The 13,991-nt window shown below is 35.2% G+C and overlaps 3 protein-coding genes across 11 annotated transcripts in view; 1 reads left to right on the plus strand and 2 right to left on the minus strand.

The window, feature by feature from the left end:
* Positions 1–1,520: 1,520 nt before the first annotated feature.
* LOC126763020 (fas-associated death domain protein) lies at positions 1,521–2,730 on the plus strand. The gene is made up of 2 exons (XM_050480188.1): positions 1,521–2,042; positions 2,112–2,730. Exons 1-2 carry the CDS (start codon positions 1,767–1,769, stop codon positions 2,595–2,597), a joined length of 762 nt encoding a protein of 253 aa, XP_050336145.1. The 5' UTR covers positions 1,521–1,766; the 3' UTR covers positions 2,598–2,730.
* A 709-nt stretch (positions 2,731–3,439) lies between these two features.
* Positions 3,440–9,940, minus strand: LOC126763021 (eukaryotic translation initiation factor 4E1). Of its 3 annotated transcripts, XM_050480191.1 has the most exons (8): positions 6,060–6,576; positions 5,756–5,992; positions 5,633–5,693; positions 5,330–5,562; positions 4,731–4,805; positions 4,572–4,671; positions 4,411–4,498; positions 3,440–4,345 (listed from the first exon to the last, which is right to left on the minus strand). In XM_050480191.1, the coding sequence occupies exons 3-8, from the start codon at positions 5,690–5,692 to the stop codon at positions 4,185–4,187; spliced, it is 717 nt and encodes a 238-aa protein (XP_050336148.1). In that variant the 5' UTR covers position 5,693; positions 5,756–5,992; positions 6,060–6,576; the 3' UTR covers positions 3,440–4,184. The 3 variants fall into 3 exon arrangements, with proteins under 3 accessions (XP_050336148.1, XP_050336147.1, XP_050336149.1); XM_050480190.1 differs by having other exon boundaries at positions 5,756–6,576; XM_050480192.1 differs by lacking the exons at positions 5,633–5,693; positions 5,756–5,992; positions 6,060–6,576 and adding an exon at positions 9,733–9,940.
* A 1,364-nt stretch (positions 9,941–11,304) lies between these two features.
* LOC126762990 (four and a half LIM domains protein 2) overlaps positions 11,305–13,991 on the minus strand; it is a 253,696-nt gene continuing 251,009 nt past the window's right edge. For all 7 annotated transcript variants that reach the window (XM_050480123.1, XM_050480120.1, XM_050480121.1 and 4 more), the window contains 2 exons: positions 12,887–13,073; positions 11,305–12,809 (listed from right to left, as the gene is read on the minus strand). In XM_050480123.1, the coding sequence (XP_050336080.1) occupies positions 12,652–12,809; positions 12,887–13,073 (345 nt within the window). In that variant the 3' untranslated portion in view covers positions 11,305–12,651. The remainder of the gene's footprint in view (positions 12,810–12,886; positions 13,074–13,991) is intronic.

The raw sequence follows: 13,991 nt of genomic DNA on the forward strand, positions 1-13,991 counted from the left end.
TGCTGCATACAATAAAACGGAACTCATTGCTTTTGCTATTAAAAATCGCCGGCTTGAACGCAAGCAGCCTCTGTTGACCATCTTTCTCGATAGAGCATTATATATATATTTTGTTCGCTTTGCCGGAATGTATACCAAGTGTTCCTTAAATTTTAACTTGAAGTCCAATATTACTCCCAAATACTGAAGCTGCGGCTGTGAAGTAATCTCGCCATCCCCTATGGTGATTTATACTCTTTCTTCAAATTTCCTTGTACTTACGAGCAAAGCTTTCTGCTCAGCCAGCTCTAAACTCATTTTGGACTCTACGCTAGGAAAATAAACCGTTAAAAAATGACTTTCTGGATTTGAACGAGCCGAAATGAACACCGAGAACGATGAAGTCAGTGGGTGCCCTAAAAAGGCTGTTACCAATGAAAACATCAAAAAGGTTCACAAAATAATTTTGGACGCTCGCAAAAGTTGTTCGAGAGAACTGAGACTCTAATATATATATATATATATCAAAGGAACGAACTCAATATATTATGGATGAATATTTGTGTATACGAAATCTTGGCCCAAAGTAGGTGGAAACGATGTCAAAAATCCTCGAATTGTTTCCGCATCCACCGAGCCGAAACTGAGGTTAGCTAGCAAAGGATGAACCAGTTTTATGTAAATATAGATAACCACAACAATAACCAAACAAGCCATATTCGGTAACAGATGGCTAACAGCCAATGCAAAGGGCGCTGTTAACCAAGAGTGGAAGACAGTTATCCTAAATAATTGCCATATTAGAATTGTGTCGTGGTGAAAGCCGAATATCAGAGCTTTAAACAGCTCCCGAGCTAAATATGATTTTAATAAAAAAAATAGTTTTTTAGTTTAGTTTAGTTAGTTTGGGACTAAATCCACTTTTCCACACCATGCCCTTTAAAGTATCCTTTTTTTGCATGAAACGTACCACATTAGAATGTGAACAGCCCACCCTTTTAACAATGGTCCTATAAGAAAAACCTTCCTTCAATAACAACTTTTTTATCACGACTTAACTGCTTACAATATGCACCCATTTTCCTCTTTTTATGAATACACCTCAATTATAACAAAAGATTATTTGCGAATGACTAACATTTGCTGTAAACACATCAACAACACTTCAACGCGGGAAATCACCTTTTTTCCTTTACAAATTATCCGGTAAATTCCCCACATTTTTAACTTGAATGACAGTGTTGCCACTGATGCGCTTTGCAAGACCGCCAGTGTTTATTGCAAAAAATATTATTAATTCGTAATTATTCATTTGTTTATGTTATTATTTATTCCATACAATACAGAAATTATACTCTAAATAAGGAAAGCTATTACACCATAGGAAATGTTTGCACACCAAATCATTGTAGGGAAAATTACTATTGTTTGTTACACAGCCAAAGTAGTTAAAATAGTTACTGAACAGATAAACTGGCAGCACTGTAAAACAAAGATCGAATCGATTATATCGACTGCTCTTTTAATATCGACTAAATATGGTGCCGATATTGAATTTATTATAAAAGTATTATCTATGTGCTAATATCTTTATTGATAAAACTTTTAAATGTATAATAACTTTAGTACAATTTTAATTTTGATTGGAATTGATTTCTAAAGAACTAACAAGAGCACCGAATTTATAAACAACAATTAAGAAAGCGGGTGCTGGGAGCAACACCACTAAAGCGAATGAATCTGTTTGATATTTTATTGGGCAGTGGTTGTTTAAAATAAACATTAAAATGGGTGATACTACACCACAACATTGGTCTTATGATTTACTAAAAAACATTGCGTCGCAAGAACTGTCTACACCAGATTATGTGACAGAACTCAAATCTATGTTTTTAAATGGCATTAATTCCCCACGTCGCTACGAATGCATTAGAACCATGGCAGATTTAATTGACTGTCTTGAACGGCGCGATGTTATCAATGAACAAAATGTAGAGCCGCTTCGCAGCCTAGGATATAAACGACTCGACGAAGCTATTGATAGTTATATTCCTCCACAAAAAGTAAGTTAATTATCTGATCATAATGAGAAAGGATTTCAATATATTCTTCCCGTGCATAACTACGTTCAGGAGCCTGAAGGTACCAATCAATATCACTATATGCATCTAGCCAACGAACTGTCCAATAAACTAACAATTAATGGCCACAGCACACCGTCACAGCACAGCAACATTACCTACGATAATATGCGACGGTCTGCGTCGTTGGAAACTGCATCATTGACAACATCTTCAACTGGATTAAATAATTCCAACATTCATCCATATGTTTTAACTGAGAATAAACGTGCTGCCATTTATAAAATGCTCTCACAATACTTGGGTACTCATTGGCGAATGTTCGGCCGTGAATTGGGATTGCGTGAAGGAATGATGGATGAAATCGAGCTGCAATATCCTCGCGACCTGACTACACGTGTATACAAACTGTTGAAGTTATTTGAAGAGGATGATTGCAATGATCCAAAAATGCATTTACGAATGATAAAAGATGCTTTGGATCGAACTCGCCGGAAAGATTTACGTCGCAAAATTGATGACATCTTGTCGTACTGATTATTTGTGATAAAATTACTATAAAAATATCCATCGGAAATACCAAATATTTTTTGTAAATAGTTCTTGTTTATGTATATGTATGTATAATCAATTTATATACATTTTGCATTAAATCAACAATTGAAGACTACACTTGTTGTGGTTTTTTAAACGATATTTTACAACAAAATTGCTTAATCAGGGTCAGGTTATCTAATATGTCGATGAAATCGTGTGAAAAAAAAATTGAGGTAAGAGCAAAGAAAAAAGCTTTTTCGTAAAAAAAAATTAGGCAAGACCAAAGAAAAACCTTTTTTCGTGGGAATTGCATGCATGGAGTATCACTTGTCGATCTTTTTGCGGCTCTGTACCTTGGTAATGATCGTGGTCGTTATGCGGAATGAAGGAGTACAGACTATCAAAATGAATGCCCAAAATTAAGTTATTGACTGTCGGAATCTTAGTCATCGACAAAAATTTCGAGGTCTACTCTGTATTTCCTCGAATAGTTTGTAATTTGGTTGCTGCAGATCTAGCAGTGGCAACTTCAGACAGTCATTAAAGTATGAGCGAATGGAAATTCCCTCCAGTGGTAGGTTTTTCTAAGATTTAGGAAACAAACAGTAGCGGGAGATTACACCGCTCTGCGGAACCTTTTGTCTAAACTTCCTTTGTTTAAAATTTAGACCACAAAATAGTACGGATGATTTACGACGGTTCAGATAGTTCATTGTCCATCTCCCAAAACCTGAAAAAGCGTGGATTATTCAATATCTTCCCGTTGCGTTGTGTAATTGACTGTGTCTCAAAATCATTTGACGAACCTTAAGATAAATCGAGAAATTGAAACAAAAAATAGATATGTTTTATCAAATTTATTAGTTTAATTCCATATCGTTTACATTATAACACGCATAGGATTCGATACTGACTACAATTGTATGCGAACCAGGCCGTTTTCAGTAAATAATGACGATAGACGTTTTCGTTTCTTAAAAGTTTCATGTTTGATGCACATTTAGCTGAAAGACCTGCTTTGCAGTCTCAACACTTCTTATTTTTTTTTTAAATTCGAACTAATTCTATTAACAGTCGTCTACATTTTTTCGTCATTAATTTGCCTGGAGCAAGCAGTCATTTGCAGTCTCGTATATATTTCTGCTGCGATCTTTCCTACAGTAAAACAAATTTGTATCTTCATTTAACAATGATTTCTTGTATAATTTATGTTGCATATGTATTATTTTGAAGTTTGCTTTACGATGTGTGGGTTTTAATTCCATTTACTCCTTTCTTGCATATGCAGCTACAATTGAATAAATTCTTTTAACGGCGTCGGAACGGCTACAAATTCGAATTGTCATGTTCATGAAATCCGGTAAGTAAGCGTTAGCGACGCTCATATGCAACGATTAATGTGTGGGTTGGTTTTAGTAATGTAATTTTTTTTTGGTAGTCTTCGATTTTCTGAATTCACTTTTTAGAAATGTAGGCTTAGTACAATATAAATTTCTTAACTCGATCAAACGATGTTGTCAGCGCGTGTGTATGTAAATGTATCGAGGTGTGGTTAGCTAAATCTACACAAGCGCGTACGTAAACTTTTTAGAGAGTATAAACCGATTTGACATTCGAACCCGTTTTAACCATTGTGTCCTTGTGCAGCTGATAATGCAAATTTTGACGACCCAAACGCAGGGCTTCTCTCAGTTTATTTCCGATTTCTAGTGCTGCTTCCTCATTATTGCCATTAGCTGTCCAAATAGCTATATATTCAAAATACGATAACCCATCAGAACTCGTGCGTACATAAATTTACACCAAAACTTACAAATTTTATTGTTCTTTCCACGAATGTTGACCACAGCACCGCAAACCTCATCTGAATGCTCAAACGCTTCACCAATTAGGCAAAGGAGCTGCCACAAAGTAAATACAACTAAAATATTTAGTACAAGTTGATAAAAAAAAATGTAATATTGAAGTACATACAACATCAAGCCACAAATTATCCAAATCTGCCTTGGAAGTCTTATTTAGTGTAATCACCCAACGACCGCCTTGTTTGTTGCCAGCATCTTCCCACATCGGTCTGAAAAATGCCACTATATTTAGCATACTGCCCCATAAATGAATTCTGAATAATAATACCTGATTCCTTTCTTGAATAACGAGTAATCACTGCCCAATTTGATATCAGATGGCGGCTTGATGTGGTTGTAGAGGCTGCAAATAGAGATAAAGATAAGCGGTTTGCAATATCTTGAAGAAAACGTCGGAGACCGTATAAAACATATACATAACGCAGATAACGGGACCTTATAGCGCTTAGCTGCCATACAAGCCGACCGCTAAAAATCTAGTCCTTGTATGAAATACTTTTTATTTGTGAAGGTGTATTACAGCTTCGGCGCAGTGAACTTTTTTTGTTATTGTTTTTACAATCCATTGTCAATTTAGTAACACATTTACGGCAATATAGTTAAGCTTCAAGTATTTAGCTTTTGTATCTGAAATCACAATCATGGGTCGGACTCAAATACATTTCGGTTACATACATACAACTATCAACTATCGTGATAACAGCGGTTGCCTGCATCGAACACACATTGAATACACATTTAATCGCAACTCATTAAAGTAAATACTGCCTTTTGTTTTACATTTCTTTACACAGATATGTACATAATACATATTTCAATCATGAAGGCGCAGTAAAAATATGCAGTTTTAGTTATTTTTTTACTAACCTCCAGAAGTCTTCAACTGTGTCAAAGCTGGTTATTTCGTTTTGCATGTCTTCCCATGATTTGGAGCGGTCGTTCTCCAAGTACCAAAGAGTCCAGGTATTCTGCAGCGGGTGCTTAAAAAGATGCTCTGTACGCACTTCTTCTTGTTCCTTGGTTTCCTCTTTGGCATCAGGACGGCCGCTTGCAGGTGTTGGTTGCTGAGGAGATGTTGGCTTTTCCGCAGCAGTGGAATTCTGAAAGCGTAAAGCAATTCATGTAGATTCATGTATGTTCCAACATTTATACAAAAAATCATTTTATTACATTGAACAAATTAGGATTAGCGAAATTTTTCTTTCTATGGAAGTCGCTCTGAAACATCATGCTACAAATATCAAACAATGAAATGCACAGTAAAAAGACTCTGATCAATAGCGCTGCACTAACTTTGCGGAGGGGTGGAGCTGCTATCAATATATGTAGGCTATGTCGAAAAGCGAAAGTGTACTGATCGCTTTGCTAATACTGTCTGCAGTCGTAAAAGCAGCAGTGATTCGAGTTGCTCGTATCGGACGAAAGACGCACCCCACTGACAGTACTGCTCACTCGCTCAATTCTACTTTCAAGCTTCCAACTGAAGCTGATACAGTGGTGCCCCCTTGTTGTTGTTGTTATTCTTGCGAGCTGAAAATTGTTACACAGTGCGTTTTTCTTAGTGTTGGCGTAATGCACGATTTATTACTCAAAATACTCGCTGATATTTGAATGGTCGGTGACTATAAAATCAGCAGTAATGATGATATCGTATGTTGTGTGTGTGTGTTGTATTTGTTGTCACGGGCGTTGCTATTATTTCTGTTTTAGCTCCTTGGCGACTCCGATGGCCTCATGGCTGTGTTGAGTTGCAAAAACAGTGTTCTCTTCTTTTGGAAACGTATAAAAGTGTTGCTGTACGCTTGTTGTTGCTGTGTTCCTGTCTTGCTTTGCAATGGCAACTCGGGCTTGAATTCGGTTTTTTGCTTTCACGAATTTTATTTAATCGGGGTTTTTTCAATTTCCAAATCGAGTTTTATATTTTTGGCTATTTTTTGTTTTGAGAGAAAATTTTTGTGAACGAAACAAACTGAAGTGAAATGAAATTTTTAATTAAAATTCGAATAAAGTTTTTAGTAAATTTTCACATTTGAACACATGAACGCAAGGCAAACTAGATGATTTCCAAAAAGTGTTTTTGTTCCAGCGACAACGAACAGTGAACATCGAATACTGTATGCGCAGTGAGCGGTGGATACAGTGATTAAACGGGCCGGCGCGACAGCAACTAAACTGCGAGAGGGAATTGAACAGGCAGCAAACCACCAGCTATATACATACATCTGCACTCGTATATTAATGCATATAAAGAGCTGAATCCAACCCGATGTTAACACAAAAGAAACCGGGGAGGAAAGAATCATGAACCCAAAAAAATAGAGAGAAAGAGAGTAAAAATACAACCGAGCACAGTGGTAAACAGGCTTACAATAATACAGGCAGGTAGAGAGTACCACAAAAGATACATACATAACTCTTGTGATCACCAGGCAATTGCACTTTGTTGTTGTTTGTGTTTTGCAATGCTATCGGTTTGTTCCATATGATAGCCGAAAACCAAATACAGTGGATTTTTTACCTGGCTGCACACAGCAAATTACATTTGCTGCTTGAAAAGCAGTTTTCTGTCTAATTCCATGGTTCATATTTTTCCAATTCAATTTTTCTTTTGACTTTGGTAGCAAAATTAACTGAAACTTTCATCCTTCTAACTTTTTTAGCCTAAAGCTGAAAAATCGTGCGGTTACAACCATAAGTCCGTATTTGTAGGCAAACATTGGGTAGATGGCATGGTTTATCTATAAACTTATTGTAGAATCTCTATACACTTTAGTCCCACCTAATATGTGAGGTCAAAACGTAATTTTTAGTGACTGGTGGCATTGGTTTCTCGTAGAATTCATACATTCCAATGTCTATAAAGGACAATACACTGGATATATAGATTCCGTGATAATATTCGTCTATTTTGATACAATTAATCAGTGTGCTATCAGAGTGCAAGGTTGTTTCTTAACTTTTCTAAGTTACGACTTACAAACATATATCTAATTGGAATCTTCTTTTACATTTTGGTTTATTTTCCATATGTAGCTCTTTATTAATTTCTGATATTAATATTTGCAATTATAATATTCGGTTCCTTTAAATAAAACTAATGAATTTTTCATAAAAATGTAATAAAAATTTTTTCACGCTTTATCGGACAAGACCACTGTACGTAAGTATTAGCAAAAGATTGGAAAGCAACTTAACAAGAAAACAATTGCACAGGTTTTTCTAGCCAAGCATTACCGCTATATAAAAATTTTTAAAATTAAGTGCCCGGCAGCTTAACTGTTCATATTGCTTGCTAACCTCGAAAATAGCTTAGTTATTATTATAAGCTATGGATTAGATAATGTAATGTATTATATTTGCATATTTAAAATTGCATGCTATGCTTATATTTTCTAAAATAATACATACATATTTATATTCTGCATTTTGACACTCGAGTCACTTCATTACATTTGCCATATACTATCCCAACAACGAATGATTAAATTAAAAAGTTTATACCCAAAAGTACACATTATTGTTTTATTTTTGTATATGTGCGGGCAGAAAAAAATATAAATTTTTGGCATATACATATGTATGTACATATAAATGAAGTAAAAGCAATGTCCACTATGAATCACACACATTAAAATGAGCAAGAAAGTAACGGAGAAAAAGAAAGCAGACGTAATCTCCTCAAGAGCGTAGAGCAATATTCGGAATATAGCACAACTGTGGTATATTTATTATATTTTAGTATTAAATTTTAAAGTGAAGTGCAAAAAAAAATTCTAAATATGTACACACATTTATAAGAGGTTAAAAAGCAAAAATAGAGTTTAACTTTGTATTAAAGTGTTACAAAAAATATAAATCATTTGTAATTTGCCTTAGTTTTCCTCGTAATTTTAAGCAATCTAACCTTTTCAACGATAAGTGTGTTAAGTAATTTTTAAATTAATAAACTTTAGCTAAAAAATTACAAAATAAAAGTGATATGTGAACTTATTTCAATGTTTAGAGTGTATATTTAAATATACAAAGTGAAAAATGTGAAAAAAATCTAGTGAAAAATTGAGAAATACTATGTGTTATTAACACAAATTTTTGAATTTTTGATCGAGAATATTTTAAAGTGTTAGCAACATTATTTTGGAATATTCCTCCTCTGGAGAAGCTCCCCTATCAGCACATACCCCATTTTTACCGAAATTCGTTTTTTTTACCCGACTGCCACTGTAATCGGAATCGTTTCGACCTATTTAATGTACCCAAAATATGGAACTAGATATCAACGAAATTGTTTACACATTAATATCGTCACAAAAATAAGTTACCAGAAGAAAAATCGTACGAAAAAAGCCATGCAATTATGTTATTTTGAGTTTTCGTTATTATTACGACAGTTCTATAAATAAATTGAACGAATACTTGTTTTACAGTTCAGCATAATTGATAATTATTACATTTAATTTGAGGAGGAATAAATTTATTACAAAACCAAGTGCAAAGACCATAAAACATTTGTTTCCATGTTAAATCAACACTATTTGTTTATTAAACATATAACTAAAGATTAAAATAGATTAGATTACGTCCGAAAGATTGCAATGAAATTTTTACACAAACCGAGCTTCTCTTGCTCTTGTAAGATTGCACGAATTGTAAAAATTATACACCAAAATATGCAAGAGCACGAGAACACCTAATTAGTGGAATAGAAATATCAGCTAAATGTATAAGAACTGCTAGAGGTGTGCAGTTATTCTGCTACGCCTCATTAAAGGAAAATTAATATGGCTCTTGGTGAAGAACCATTGCATTTTTTGTTTTGCGTGTCATTTTAGTGCACCCATCAGAGAAGGGTCTTGTAATTGCAAGGAAATTCTATTGCATTACGATGGTTTAATTTTATATAATTTCTAATTGAAATAGTTTACGGTAAATATCAAAATCCATTAATATAGGCAATACGATAAATAATTCTCCACGTCCACTGATCTTAAGAATTTCTATACGCATAGACGCAACAATTTTAACATCTAATCACCACTGTTTACTTTAAAATCCAATAAGCGTACGCAATTGATAAATCAAATTGGGGTTTTATATGAAGGGAAACTATACGTAGCAATGTGAAGTTCTCAGGATTTGCTTCTTCCATTTCAGCCAAAGGCATTCACTAATGCCTTATTTGCATATTATTTTGCTTAGTCAAATAATGAGGGTTTTTTACTCGCCCGTCGTGTTTTGCCAAAGTCGCATGTGTCAAGACGAGACCAACTCACCTTCTCAGTTTCAGATAATACCATTGTACTTTTATTGAGATATGCACGCAAAGTTTTATTTAAAATATGCACTTGATATTTTAATTGTTTGCAATCTCCACGAGTTTAGGTAAAATTATTTGTTTAATGCAGTTATACCACGACTTTTACAAATTTCCTGCACTTCCAATCATGCTAGACGATTCCACCTGGCAGAGAAAAAGGGATAAAAATAGTGCTTATTCAATAATGTCTTCCAAAGCAAAGTTGGCTGCGCTTGTGTTTGACATTTTCATGCGTTCGGAAATTGTGGTCTTGATAAAAACAATTATAATGTTAACCTATCGGTTAATTAAGTTGACAATTATAACCGAAACTTCAGTATACGTGTGATCGTCCATATTTTAATAAAAATCTGACGATTTGATTGTTTCCTTTTTAAATACTTTGTTCCGTCGTATCACATTTTATATAGAAACGTTCAATATTGATCGTGAGATCGACAAATCGGGAATATAATGAACCGCGGTCCCCATAAAGATTCAGATTATGCGAAGTTTTTACCGTTAGTTTTAAAACCTTGCTGGGGGTATACGAAGTTTGCCACGAAGTTCGTTACACCCAAAAGGATACGTGGGAGACTTAATAAAATGTATATATGTACATATAAATTATCAGCATTACCAGTTGCGTCGATTTAGCCATGTCACCCAGACATACCCAATGTATGTCCTGCATGCAACAAGTCTCTGCATGAGACTGACCAACTCTTTGCATGCCCTACCAACCCCACCCTTTTCCCTTTGGTCCGACCCCGTCGAAACAGCACGTTTCCTGGACCTCCCGTTAGATGACGTCGATGACAACACAGATAACCCTAACTATCCTAACGGGGACTGATAACCGTTAAAACAACAACAACAACATTTAGCCATGTCCGTCTGTCAGTCTACGCCTAGAGGAAACTGCTTATTTGTTGCAATCGCCGATATCGTACCACTATAGCATAGAGATGTCATACAAACTGAACGATCGGAATCAAGTGATTGTATGGAAAACTTTCGTTTTTGCCCCAAAATTTGGCATGCCTTAATGTTGTTGTTATTGTTGTTGCTTCAGAAAACGTTCCTGAAGTAATTTCGAGCCATGGTACCGAGTTGACAGTCCTTGGCCGGATACTTACTTAAACCCGACTCCCATGGGAACGGCGAGTTATTGTCTAAGAATTGGCAATGGTGCAATCTCCGAAGAAAACTGTTCAGATCGGACCACTATATACATATATATTGTCATACAAACTGTACGATCAGAATCGAATGCTTGAATGAAAGTTTTTTTATTTGACAAGGTACCTTCAGGAAATTTGGAATATTACACAAAGCAACCGTACAAAATCCGCACAGATTTCTTTCTGAACACTATTTTGTGTGTGAAGGGTATTCTATCCAAGTTAACTGCCTTTCTTGTTTTTAAGCACAGATTAAGAGTTCTGATTTTGCCTCCATATTGTGTAAAGAGGAAATACTAAATTGCGCCATTCAATACAATAACACAAAAACAACAAATAATCGCAATAAAAGTCTCACCAACACATTAACTTTAATTGTTTATTTATTTCATTTTTAATTGTTTAATTTTACATCAATATGGATTCCGCAGTATTTTCGCTTTCAGCGTTTGCAAACAATAATGATTTTTGTGTCAACACATACATATGCCCCTGTTCACATGGTGCTTAGTCTTCATAAGCACTTTATTGTAAATAAGTACATTCCAACGAATGACAAAATTCAAAATTAAAGTTATAATATATATGATAGATATATATATAGGTATATAAGCACTTCTAAGTTAAATTAGTTTAAATTAGTTAGCATTATAAAAAAAAAATGTTGAAGAAATAAAATAAATAGAAATAATCGCTTTTGCTTTCTTCATAAATTAAGTTTTTAAACAATATTAAATTATTATGTATTAGTGTAATAAATAATTTTCAGCTTTAGGCATATATAAATTAGAAATTATTACATTTTTATATAGAAATTAAGCTGTATAACAAAAAAAAACACGTGTTTAATATATACACACACACACGCATGCATATGCTTTTATTGATTTTAATTCCGCAGCAACCAAATAAGTAAATAAGTTTTTAAGGCCTTTGACAAATTTTAATATTTTGTAAATTATTACCATTAAATATACACACATATGTACATACCTATACAGAGATAATAACAAAACAAAATGGCTTAGCTCTGTAGCTTTTCGGCTGTGGCAATATGCAATTTTCTACATAGTACATGAATAACGGTGCTTTCAATTGCTTTTTGTTTATTTTTGTTTTGTGAAAATTTTACAGTGATCAGCGGCAACTAACTTCGTTTCTACAGCTGCACACATACATATGACTACGCTTTTCTCAAAATATTTTTTTAAATGCCTATTTTCAAATACGATTGCTCATCACACCAACAAATTTTTCCATACATACATACATATGTAAATTCCTTAAAGCCGAATGTGTTTTGTTCAGATTTTTAGAAAAGTGTATATTTCAGCTTTGTTTTTATAACTAGGAAGTGTAACAATTATAATTTCATGTTAATCGAGGTAAACTAACAGCTAATAATTTAAAAGTTTTATTTTTACATACATTTTTTATATAATTTTTTTCTTTTTGCTCTAGGTATTTGAATTGCTCAAAAGAAGTTCCATACTTTTCGCTTCGAGGCTGCTGTATTGGTTTTTGTATTTGTAATGCTTTAGGTTTTTAAAGTACATCTACTTTTCAGCAAGTTTTTGTTTTCTATTTTTATATTTTCATATTTTTATATTTTCACTCTTTTTGTGTTTAATAAATTTCACGATCTTCTTATTTGTAATAGGAGCATGTCACGCCCATTACATTGCCATTGCATAGACGAGCCGTGTGTGGCCTTACATGAGTCTCTGCTTGGCGCATTCGGGGCAAATGATGTCGGGGCCGTCGGTGATGAAGCCACGTCCGACTAGACTGGTCTTGCAGCTGGCACACACGAAGCAGTCGTGATGCCAGTGACGATCCTCGAAGGAGATGAAGCGTGTGCCGCCAATACCTGTGTTATGAAGCGAATAAGATATTTTATTGTATTTTTATTTGATTTAAATATTTATATGTGATCGATATGCTTACCGGTAATAGGCTTCTCGCAAGCTGTGCAGCGTTTGGCGAATAATTCACCGAAACATTCGGCGCAGTAGGGCTTCTCATCTCTGCTGGTGAAGCGCTGACCGGCCAACGTAATGTTGCAGTGAGTGCAGGTGAAGCATTCGCGATGCCATGGTTCGTTCTTGTAGGTTACACCGCCCGAAGTGATGACCTGTAATACGCAATTAATGAAAATACATAGTTCTTATAGAAGTTATAGTAATTTAAATTAGCGTGGTGAATAAATGCCAGTGGGATGAATATGGTAGTCTTTACAAGGAGGTACAAGATGAAAACTCCCGCAGCTCAACGGAGTAGCCATAAAGGGTTTATAACAAGTACCTGGGAGTAATTTTGAACAGCATATTGTTGTGGAAACTCATGTGAAAGAAAGAATGGAAAGGACAGTGGTGCTCTCTACGCATGTAAGGTGATTGGCATTACACACCGAGAGTCAAGCCAATCTTACTTTACAGTGCTTTAGTGCGGTGGACCGCTGCCAGCAAAACCGCATACAGGAGACCGTTGGAGTGAATGCAACGGCTTCGTGCTCTCTGCATAACGGGAGCACTAAGAACCACTTCAATGGCTGCACTTGCCACCAAAACTGCCATTGCAGTATATTCCAAGCATTTCTGATAGAATAAGCGCCGAGATTGACTGCGCAGAGCTAGATCATAGGCGATACCTCAAACTTCCAGAATACGGCGCTTTGTAGGAAAGGAATTTACGCATTTTCACCAGAGAATGATCTTTGCCACTAGATATCGATTATAGGTAATAAAGGCGCTCGTCGTGGCTGATGATATTGCCACAAAAGCCACCGCCTGGCTTCCGAACCAGTTCCAGAAATAGGCTAGTCTAAAAAGGATACACAATGAAAGCTTCGAAAGGGCTGTTAAACTTCGCAATGTTCTGCACGTCGTAAAAGAGCTCGTATTATGGAACCCACATTTAGCATTGTGGGCTCCATGCCAGCGAAACTTTCAATCTCTTATAGTCTTTGGGCATCCCAGTTGTATAGGCCTGAAACACGTAAACACGTAAAGTAGTGCAGACAGTTAATTTTATACGCGCAAGAGGGCTTAAC

Source organism: Bactrocera neohumeralis, chromosome 6 (genome assembly GCF_024586455.1).
Source record: "Bactrocera neohumeralis isolate Rockhampton chromosome 6, APGP_CSIRO_Bneo_wtdbg2-racon-allhic-juicebox.fasta_v2, whole genome shotgun sequence".
Taxonomy (NCBI): Eukaryota; Metazoa; Arthropoda; class Insecta; order Diptera; family Tephritidae; genus Bactrocera; species Bactrocera neohumeralis.